Raw genomic sequence first — 12,028 nt, forward strand, 5'->3', positions numbered from 1 at the left:
TAAAGGTTCAGCAAGCTAGTTGTGGAGGTTGTATCAATTACTGAAAACCTGAATTATTTAAAACAGATGTCTTTATTCAAAAACATATCTGTTAAGATCCTTCTGTAGGTATTGAGGTATATAGTTCTATTCTGTATTCCCTGTTCCACACAAAAATAACAGTCACACATTCTGAGTGTTCTAGGGCCTATCTTCAGAGTAAACAGAGTGAGATAACTGCTTCAGATGGCAAATGCTAGGGGCAAAGAGTAGGATGAAATTTTGAGAGTATTGAGTTCTTTGTGTACTACGTGCCTTGCCTTTTAGTACCCTAGGGCAGTCTGTTGCCTTCAGATCAGATGTAAAACACTATAGTATTGCCAGGGCTGATGTCTGTTGCTAGTCTAATCAACTCATGTACATGTGATCACCATCCTTTTCCTCAGAAAAGGAGGCCCTATGCTATGATCAAAAAGCTGTAGATCTTTTCTTTTAATAGCATATGCATTCCAAGAAGGTTTTAAAAGGTTTGAAAGGCTCTAGGCTAACAATAGCAGACTAATGTACTCAAATATTTCAGGTGCAGGAGGTAGCAGTAAAAGAGCATACAAGCATTCATTTAAACCTTCTTTTATGGAGCTAGTAAATTTATTGACCTAGTGGATCATTGGCTGGACCCACTACACTTAGATGCCCTTGATAGTCTTTCTGATACAGTCTGACCTTCACATCCACAGGGGATCCATTCCGGACCCTCCTGTGGATAAGGAAAAACATGGGACTTAGAGTCCCATTGTCCTTAATGGTGGCTGTGTGAGTGTGCAAGCAATAGGGCTTGCCATTTCTGGATGCTTAAATCCACACATGGCAAGCCCAGAGATATCGAGAGTTCGCTGTATTTGATAACAAACTGAATGACTGCACTAGACATTTTCAAGGGATGTAAACATGAAAGTTGTGTTGATGACAACACTAAAACCTGCACCCCCACCTACGCGTGAAGCTGATTTATCAAGGAAACCTTAGCCACAAATAAAAAGAGTATTCCATACCTTGCATTTTCAGACACCAAGTCTCAAGAAAATATTTCCAGGGAAATTATTCTGTCACAGTTTAGGATTTCTCCAGCAGAATTCTTATCGTATGTTAAGTGGTATCTGTTGAATACTTCTATAAATGTTTCCTTCCCTGAGTTAAATCTGGATCCCTGAAATATTTGTCCAGGGTCATGACCTGTTCAGGGAATTTGTGTGTGCCTTATTAAATTGCTTCTCCCAAGGGAGGCTAAAGATTAGGAGATGATGTGTGATATCCAAAATACACACTGTCGTTGCCTGAGGTCGAAGCAGAGGAGGCTGATGTTTGTGTTGGGACACAAAACATTGCAACAAAAGCACAGACAGTGGGATTTATTTATAAATTAAATTTATTATATATCTGTGTACAGCAAATATATTAAAAGATATCTCCATTAAAAATTCAGCATTGATGCCTTACAAGCAAAGAACAATTCTGAGGAAAAGTTCAAATATTCAAAATGGTATATGGCATATGCTAAAATAATATTTTTTAAAGTTTTCTCTTCCTGTAAATATCTTTTGAGATACACAGAAGATAGTTTACAAACCCTCAATATAATATAGGCAGAGTATTATAAAGTATAGTTTTCTATGCCTATATAATTTGTGTTCAGTAGTTATGTGCACCCTTGGAATACAAAGAACAAATAACCACCAACAAACTCTCACCAACTATATTGTGCTCCAAAGATCTTTTGTGAAGGCCATAAAGAAAGTGACCTCTATTTAGGCTTTGTAATACCAGTCATGTTAATATCCTCTACTGACATTCACAGTGAAAAACATTGCCCAGTGTTGCAGTTCAGAGAAAGAACAATGGCTTTCCACTGTTAATAGTATTACACTTCCATAGATCACATCTACCTAGCCATACTGACTCAGTTCACTGCATTCCATATCCTGCAAGTATAAATCTACCAATGGACAGCTGACATTATTGCTGATTGAAGTTTTAGTCATATATTTCTTTAACACAAGACAGAAATACGCTGAAACTTGATACTACAGTGATCCTTTACTACAACAGTGATCTGAAAAGTAAACCCCATGAATGTCCCACATTCTCATTGATGTTGCACGTTATAGATTTATGTCAGAAAATGTGACTGGAGATAACTCACTTTTCTTCCAACAAAGGCAAGGAATAAGAACAGCCCTTTTATAAAAATAAAATAAAAAGCAAGAATGACTTGACACAGAAATTGCTTGCCTTTATGTACTAACAACTGCTCAAACTAGAGAGCAATTGCATCCATGAGAGTGATGCTAACCACAACTATTCTCCTATGTATATGGCTGCATTTTGAAATCCTACATCTGCCTGTTTTTCAGGTATATTTGTTATTTATTAGTGTATCATTTTTCTCCATTGCGCTCTAAGGCTTAAAAGGTAGCAACTGTAATTTACTGGTTACAGTGCCAGTGTTAAATATTTCATGTTTGATACTGAATGGTAAAATAAGCAGTACCATAGTGCTACATTTTTTTAAAAATGCAGCTATTCTGAGTTCTAACCATGTAAGCTGTTTAAAGGCAATGCATAGAGTAGTTATGCCAATTGTGTAAGAAAGCAAATTTCAGCCCTCAAATAAAGCAGCACTTTCCTGAAAGACTTTAAAATAAAAATGTCACTAAAGGCACAGAAACATATTTACATTAAAATATACTACTCAATCCTCAGTAAACTACACACACACACATTCTGGATATCATGGTTCCTTGTTGCATTTCTTAGTGCTTTGATTGTCCCTCTTTGTTCTAGAAATACTGTTTGGGTACTCAGTGTACTGGTGTACCTGTACACATATAGGAGCTGAAAAAGAGTAAGAGTTCAGAAGCTACAAATAGTATTTTCAGGCAGCACATTGCTGTAAATTTGCACATGAGTAAGCATATTTGTTTAGCTATTCATGCTGTTGGAAGAAAGGAATGACATCCCTTGTAATGCCTATGCAAACATTTTCAAGAGGATTGTAGGAAAGTTTGTACCTCTCTAATGAAGTATTAACTTTCAGAGTAAAATGAAGGCTGTCCTAGTTGTTTGCTTCCATGAAACAAGGCAGAGCCTGGGAAAGTTACTTTTTGGACTACAGCTCCCAGAATCTCCAGTCAGTACTGATATTACAGGATTCTGAACAGCCCCAAATTAATGTTTCCTTGCTCTTCTTCAAGGCATTACTCACAAAACAGTAAATTCATAATGTTCATGTATATGTTATTTCACTCACTGCTGGTGATTTTGCAGGACCCTCATTAAAGAAGCATGCTGAAACAAATTAGCTAATGCTATTACCATAAGCAGATAGATCAGGCATCTAAAGATTGTAGAGTTTGATATGTAAAATGGTCAGGTCTCCACATTTGTTTAAATTCTGATTGTAATTTAAGATGTTTTAATATACTCAGAAAAGGGCAAATATCTGCTATCTGTACTGATCAGCCCAATAACAGTGAGCTCTGTTTTGATTAAGAATTAATAACAAGGTGGGAGGCAAACTACCACATACTTAACAGTAAGTACAATTGTAAGATTCTGATAGAAACCTGAGCCATGGTACAGATTGGATACAATAACCCATCCCCAAGCTTCCACTTTGAGAAAGTGTGGTAGTTACTGTTAGATGGTTGGCTACACAAGTCCTGTAAATCAGAACAAAATCCCAAAATCACTTAAGTATTAGGCTATCAAAATCCTGTTACATATTACAGTTCTGCCTTGACTGAAATGAATTGTCATCTTCCTCCTTGCAGCCAAGGAAGGTTATATTCAAACCTATGTTAACAAAACAGTACATGGGAAGTAACAACCCGTAGAGCCAAAGATTCTCTTGCTAGGGGATTACCCAAAGCACAAAAGTAGACAATTATTTAGGTACGATTACATAACAAAATACATTGGCACTCAAGGCCTCATCTTGATACAGAAAAGAATTGCTAGTGCAGAATATCGTTACAAGGTGGTTTTTTTAAAGATAGAAGGCAATTTAGGATAACATTCTTTATAAATCATGTAGGGACACAAGCTGTCCATAGAACGATCTTTCCTATTACAGCTCTGTCTTTTCTGGTTGGGCAGAAGTAGAGCTAATGCTTGCTTCACCAGTTTGGTTCTTCTCTGCAGGCTCAAAAGACAGTGAAGCTGAATTTATGCAATATCGTTTGCCAGTTGGACGAGGCCCATCATCAAAAATATGTCCAAGGTGAGCACCACACTGAAATAAAGGATAAGTTGCATTTATTTATCATTTAGGAAAACAACACTAACAAAAAGCTGCAAGAGCAGAGGTGACTCTTGAATCAGACAAATGAGGTTTGTTTTAAATGCTTCAAAGTTTGTTGCTCTGATTGAGGAATGTAGACAAATTTTTGCTTCAGTCACAGCCATTTCTTCTTGGTAGTGATGTGAAAATACAGGCTAGAAACCAGGAGAATATTCTCATCTGTTTGCAGATATCACTCCTTAGTATGGCCTTCTATTCTAAGGAGTGATATAGACATGAGAATATTGTATTGCAACCCCCAGTATTCCTCACCATGGGCTACACTGACTAGGGCTGTTGGGAACTGCAATTAAAGAATGTCTGTAGGGCTGCACAATTCCTAACCCTTAAATCCAATTCCTAATGCCTACTAAAATTTGCCACAAAATTCCCTTTTGGCTCCCCTTTTTTCCTCAAAGAACAGTTCTGTGAGTTGGAGTCCCAAAATAATTTCCCCAAGTTTTTAAGCTTTGCATTATTTTAATGTTCAACAACAATAACAACTACTACAGAAAAAAGCTTGTCAATGAAATCAACTACAGTACGCCTGCATTATACACGGCTTTCAGAATACGCTGAAAGCCATGCCGGATGAAGGCTCAGTGTGCCCTGAAAGGGATCATGGCGCGTGCACCGGCACCACGTGCACCATGTCATGCCATGCCACGCTGCGCCACGGTCATGATCCCCATTCTTTTGAATGGGGCTCGAGCATATGCGGAATTCCCCTTACACAGGGAGATTCGGAACGGATCCCCCGCATAAGGGAAGGGCCCACTATATATGTCCACATAAAGTAACCTGGAAAAGGACCAAGATGAAAAAGATAAGTTTCTGGAGCTTAGTGAAGGGGTGGCTGTAGGGGTGATGAAGACACGGTGGGTTTTACTGCCTCTTGTGGCTGCTTCTAATTGAATGGAAACTTCTGCTGGTGCCAAATTACAGCCAGGTCAGAGCAACCTAGGTCCTGAAATTTCGACATCGAAACCTATACCTTGGAATAATCCCTCACACAGATGGGCCCTCGGGCTGTTACAAGGGCTAGGCCTTGGTGACACCATCAAGAATGATACATTAAGCATCATTAAAACAAACAAAACAATGAAAATATATGTATGTGTGTGGATAGGTAGGTATACCCATAAGACTATATTCTACCCCTGAGATTCCTCCCCCTGAGAAATGGGGAAGATAGGCCAGACCCTGAGATTCATGACCAAATCCTGAATCTGGGAACCCTGTCAGTTCTCTGTCATGTCACAAGAATGGCAATAAAACTGTGTGGATTCTTTACCCTCATGGTGGCAGATCCACCAGTCTGCCCCTGCGTGATGTGGGTTGTTAGTTTCAATTAGATAAAACCCACTGAATCAATGGGAAATTGCTAAGTCAACATGTAAGTTCTAGCAGTTTAGTGGGTCAACTCTATTTCAGGCTAAGAAATTTAGTCATCAGGTTTACATTTTAAGGAATTATGTTCTGAATATCTAGCCAACCCCCCCCCCCCAAAAAAAAGGTGAAATTACAAATACTCCTTAATGCTTCTCTGCCACATCTTAGCAGAAGTCGCATCCTATATCCATAGAAAATTCATAAAAGAGGGTTCCTAGGTGTTGTTATTGCAGTTATTTTTCTTGCAGGGAATATCAGTAGCAAATGACTGCTGTGAGCTGAACATAAAATGCTGACAATACCACAAAATGATTTATAACTAGCATTATAAATCGAGGCATTTTCTGGAATTACATATGCAGCTTCATGTGTGTTTGTATGGCATTCAGAAAATCTCCTAGACTGTAATGAAAATAAGTATATTGCAAGTAGATTGTCCATAAGTCAATAACTAAAATGTTCTTCTGATATTCTTAGGTAAAACAATGTGTTTGATTTGTTTGTTTTTACCACAAATGGGAAGTGGAAAATTAATTTTATTTTCTTCAAGAAGACTAAAGTTACACTCAAAGCTTGATCAATCCACAAATATAATATTTTAGATTTCTCACAACTTTATTCACTGCATTTCTAATCTGTGCAGAATTCTGGAAATTACTAGAACTTCAGCTGCATTATTCCATTTCACACATACTAGGATGCTTTATACAAAAAGAAATGCTATAACACTGGAGGGGGCACTGTATGAGTTTGCACATTGAATCCTGTATTTTCTTAGCAGTGAATCATGCGAATACAGGAGGGTTGCTTTTTTCTAAAATTATGCTATGCTCATGAGAATTGATGTCAAGAGACTGTAAAGATGATTCAGTGGATCATATATTACTTCTTCCATGTACCTGCAGCCCCAAAGCTGTATCATATTTTAGGTTTTAGGGAGGGGTATTTAGAATTCTTGGTGAGAGCACTCTAGTGCCTCACCAAAAATGTAGAATCAAAGTGCTATAATGTGTAGTGTCTTTCAGCAGAAATTACCCAGGACTGACTCAGGAGTGGGGATCTTATGGCACTCCAGCTGTTGTTGAACTGCAACTGCCTACATCTCTCACCATTAGTTATAGTGGCTAATGCTCTTGGGAACTGTAGTTCAACAAAATCAGGAGAACTGCATAATTCCCACCTCTGGCCTAAATCCCATTGCTGGTCCCAATTAGAGTAGGCATTTAGCAATTAATTAAATGACTCTACTCTGTTTGGACTACCAACTAGATTCAGGCCAGGGATAGGAATTTTGCAGTCATCTAAATATTTTTAAACTGCAACTCCCAGTGTCCTTGTGAGTATACTCCCACTTCCTTGGTTATTGGCTGGGGCTGCTAGGGCTTGAAGTTCAGCAGCATCTGAAGGGCCACACAATTACAACCCCTGATTTAGGCAATAATTTGCATTTGCTACAACAGGCAGGGACACACACACACAAACATTTTGTTGCCCCAGTTGCTATCACAGGCAGGAACACGAACACACACACACACACACACATTTTGCTGTCCCTTGAAGCAAGCAGACGTAAATGAAGTGATAATTATGCCACTGCTCTGTGCTAGAAGCAAGCCGAAGAGAGAGAGATAACACAATTTCAGTAAAGGATCAAACCTATGTGTGAATATTTCACAAGGTGCCTAACTCACAACTCAGTCCATACTTGCTATACCACATGGATAAGCCACCAGATGTGGGGCTGAACATTCCATGTGTATGGCGCCATGTTCTGAACTAACTTCTTGTGCGAGGTTGGTCTTGTAAATGACAACTGTGCACAGACTGCACAGTTCTTGAGTTCCTGAATATAAACCCGACTGCTACGAATTGAAGAGAGCTCTAGGCAGGTAGTGACCAGTAACTTAGTCATGGCACATCAGTATGCAAAGTCCTTTTTTCTTTTTTGCATGATTAAACAATGTTATTGCTTCTATGGATATAATCAAATCTACAGTTAACTCACAAAGAAAAGAGCCCTCAAACAGGAAAGGAAAAAGAAAGAGAATGTGCAACCAATTTAATATTATTTCCTAAATGTATTTCAAATTAACAAATCACCAATATCTGACATTGCACATACTTGTACCATGATGTATTTCTAATAAAACTGTGAAAGCTGTTTCACAGATGATACCTAAGATGCTTTTGCTTTACAGTAAGGTAATTTTCGTCTCAAGCACTTATGTTTTTCCTGAACCAATGGCATTTCAAAGAGAGAGAGGACTACACTTGAGAAAACAGATGCTAGAATATTTTTCTGGAAAGACTACTTAATTTTTCACCTGCTGCATTTTTATTTTTTATAGAAGAGGAGGATTTTATTCTCTGTTTAACAAAGTCAAACTCCCATTGCAAATCCTGACAGTAATGAAACCATTGTATTTTTGCAGCTGGCTACAAGATCTCTGTTGTTAGATCTATGGAGACAGGAGGAAATGATTGTAGGATGAATGCACCCTGATCACATACTGGTATAGTCCCATCAAAATCAGTGCACTGCGCCACAGGAAGAAGTTTCTAAATCACAGCCTTTCTATAACTGTAAGGTTGTGAAACTGGATAATACTTTAACAATAAGAAGAGGCTGCTGATCGTTTTGTTATGCTACATTATATTAGACAATTAGAAGAGGTCTGAAAGAAGAGGATGGCTTAGAATGTAGATCAACAACTCCTCCAAATGGGGCAAATGTTCCTTAAGAGTGTGGAATTTATTGCTGTAGTTCTCACATTTTTTAAATACCGTGTATTCAAACAATGTTTCTTTTGTTCCAGACTATTCTCTGGAAATTCTCAGTACCAACTTCAACATCTTATCCTACCTCTTGAGTTGGTTTCTTTTCAAATTGAAGACATATCAGAACAAAAGATCTCTTCCTCCTTTCACTCATTTATTTATTTATAGTTATAGTTCGTCAGTGTATCAGTGAAATAACACTTTCACCTCAGCTCAACAAAATGTGTCCCTGGTTTTAAAACAAACAAACAAGCATTCTTTCAAAATGCCTAGTGCAAATCCAAGAAATCGCAGTAATAGTCCTCAAAAGTACAGAATGAGTGGATACAACAATTGGCAAAACGCAGCAAAACTCAAGCAGCTACTGCTATCTTTTTATATATCTCCTGATTCTTAGGAGTTTATCACATGGAGGCACATGCAGGCAAATCCTGTGCAGAAAAGGGATTTTAAAACCTGCTAAACACCTGCAAATGCGGGTTGTTTTTCAGATATGTTGGAGGAAACATAAATAATGTTAAAATAACCTGAACAGAAAGTCGACAAAAACCACTCCTTTCTACTTTCAGAATTTCCCAAAAGTAAAAAGGAACTGGTTTTGATGGCTTTCTGTTCCCGTTACTTTTGCATTATTTCTCTTTCACGCAAATGTTGTCTGAAAAACAACCCATAAAAGTGGGTTGTTTTCACTTTAAATCTAATTTCTTCACAGGATTCGTCCCATATGATAAACTCCTTATTGGTAACTAAAACCAATCTCCCATCCCCCACTGGGAAATGAAGATGACACTAAAATTAACCTCCTAAAATTAACCAATTGCAGTGAGAGAAACTCTTAGCTCATTGTTAGCTAAATTTAAATCATGTGGGTTATGGGGCCTTGAAAATGAACACTACAAAAGAGCAAACAACCTCAGTTCCATAAAATGCCTATGACAAATGCCCCATCACATCCTGTCTTGGGCCCCAAAATGAGTACCCAGTGAGGGTCCTGATAAACCAACCACAACAAGGGTCTAATCATCACTGCAGTTTGACATTGCTTTAACTGCCATGGCTCAGTGCTATGGAATGCTGGGATTTCTCTGTCAGAGAGCTCTGGTGCCACAACAAACTACACATCACAGGATTCCATAGCACTGAGTGAGCCATGACAGCTAAAATGGTGCCAAACTGCATTATTTCTGCAATTCAAATTAGACCAAGATTGGGTACTCTGATCCACTGATAAGGTTCGCTGGATCGTTCTGAAGAAACCTCCTCCAATGGGTAAATCTATCCAGTACTGCCTCAAAGTTTTCACCAAGGAGTCCAAACTTAAACCCCATATCTGGCCTGCAATGTGCCACCACCAAAGGAATCTAAATCTGTGCTGATTGCCTTGGAGTAATAATCTCCCAGCACAGAGTCCTCTATTAGCTTACTCTTCCAAGCTGGGGAAGGAAAACAACTAGTTTTCATCATCCCACCAAAGAGAAAAGGGGCAGCAAAACTGTTCCCCTGGCTATGCATGGGGGAAGAAACAGCAATTTAAGAGGGCCCAAATGATATAATTCTCTGCTTTTGCCTGGTACAATCTTATAGATGCCAAGCAAGTATCTCCTGTCTTCTTGTGCTCTTCAAAGTATGCTTGAGATCCTTCAATAATTTTAGATACTTCTTAAACTGTTGGCTTGCTGCTTTTATTTTTAAATTGGTTTGTTGTTGTTCATTATTGTTATATTATAATATTATAATTTTCTTTTTGTGATCATTGTGAACTGCCTTGAGACTGTCTAGCGTGAAAGGCATGATCACAAATTCCAGAAACTAGTAGTTAATAATACATAGATTGGTTCTCCCAATCAGCTCTGCTAGGAAAATTAACTGAAAAAGAGTGAGCAGCTCAGCCTGTTCAAAGTTCCTTTATCTTTGTTCTGTAACAGATTCTCAGCCACATGCAATGGTCTAAAACAAAAACTCAGAGAGCAGGCTTGAGTTCTGATTAAAGCTGGTGCATCTCCAACGGACAAAACTGGCCATGAGTTACTCAGGCATTTCCACTAACTGACAAGCCAGCAGCCCCTTTTCCCTGATAAGTGAGGACTGAGTCCTTAATGCCACAGAAAGCTGGCGATGACAATAGATGAAAGGAATGAGACAGATAATGAAAAACTGACAATGTCTGGTATGATTATTCACTTGGTTATTTTGGCAGATGGGACTCAGAGATGACCAAACAGATAGCCTGGGAATAGCTATTGGAGCTCTGTCAGTATAGCTCCTTGGCAATGCGTAACGATGGAATCAGTACACTTATAGTCAGTCCAATGTTCCCAACATCCGTCTAAACTATTTGCATTTAGCCTTAAGAGAGCAGAGTTCAGAGGTGAATCTTGAAAGGATGCCATCCCGGAAGACAATTTCTGAGCCCTCTGATTCCAGCCATTTATGTATGCTCTGTTAAATAATGCTTACCCCACAGAAAAACACAGATTCTCATTAGCACTTTGACTTTAGCTTATACCCACCAGCTGTCATGCCTGTGACCCATCATGCAACCCTAATTAGTACTTCTAGTAATGAAAAGTTTTGCAAATCTTTAGATGTGGTGAGAGAATCTGTGGCCACTACGACAATTTCTGTAACCTTTAACATTAGAATGGCCTTTTTGTCTCTAAACTGACCTGACTGCAGCTTGTCTCAACCCTGTGCATCCCGAAGGCATAGTCATCAGTGAATGTAATTGTGTCAGAGGCAATCACATCATAGAAGGAAGGCCAACCTGAAAAATAAAAGAATGAACAAAAAATTAACCTGTGAGTACTTTTTGCATGTGTCTCAGACAACATTCCAAAAGCTGGAATTACAAATGGGTCTGTTAGAGATCTGACGTGCTCTGCTCGATAACTTTCATTGGATATGCAAGGCAGAGAAGGATGTTTTCAAACTGTAAAAATATTTTTCTTTCCTGCCTTAAAAAATAAAATGAGTCCTATGTAACCTGAAAATGTGCAAACCTACACCAGCATACTAACACACTTCATCCAACAGAATCATTTCTGAATTTAATCACTCTTGAAAAAATCTAAACATGAAAGAGGAAGTTAACAGGTTCCCAGAAGAGTGGCAGCCTTACCATGAAGCAAAATGTAAAGTTCTAAAATTAAACAGGCGCAAATAGAGCACAATTTTCCTGCTTACAACTTCCATTTCTCAGAGCTTGTGGGTGTTCCCCCCCCAAGATTATTTCCAATTGAAAGTTACAGTGTACTGTATACAGGAGAGAGGAAAGCAGTGGGCAGGAAGAAGCCATCATTCTGGTGTGAAGATATCTAAGGTTAGCATTTCCCCAGAAAAAGCTAATTAGAAACATTAGCCCTTCCGAAATTGAGAAATGCAAACTACCTTCTCTGCTAACTGTAGCAGTAACCTAGTAAGGTTCTTCAGTTAAATCTCTGAACAGAAATGGATCAAATGATGTACTTCCTCTGGATCTCACTACTACTGCCAGAATTTGAAATCTGCCTTCTGCAGTCCGCTCTGTATCCTAAGAGCCTG

At 38.6% G+C, this 12,028-nt stretch overlaps 1 protein-coding gene across 5 annotated transcripts in view; it reads right to left on the bottom strand.

Moving 5' to 3' along the window:
• Positions 1-558: 558 nt before the first annotated feature.
• Positions 559-12,028, bottom strand: part of MSRB3 (methionine sulfoxide reductase B3) — an 87,039-nt gene continuing 75,569 nt past the window's right edge. For all 5 annotated transcript variants that reach the window (XM_089524187.1, XM_089524190.1, XM_089524185.1 and 2 more), the window contains 2 exons: positions 11,155-11,252; positions 559-4,270 (listed from right to left, as the gene is read on the bottom strand). In XM_089524187.1, coding sequence (XP_089380313.1) covers positions 4,106-4,270; positions 11,155-11,252 — 263 coding nt within the window. In that variant the 3' untranslated portion in view covers positions 559-4,105. The remainder of the gene's footprint in view (positions 4,271-11,154; positions 11,253-12,028) is intronic.

The sequence above is a fragment of the Sceloporus occidentalis genome, unplaced genomic scaffold (assembly GCF_023333645.1).
Source record: "Sceloporus occidentalis isolate IW3139 unplaced genomic scaffold, rSceOcc1.0.p SCAF_5, whole genome shotgun sequence".
NCBI lineage: Eukaryota > Metazoa > Chordata > Lepidosauria > Squamata > Phrynosomatidae > Sceloporus > Sceloporus occidentalis.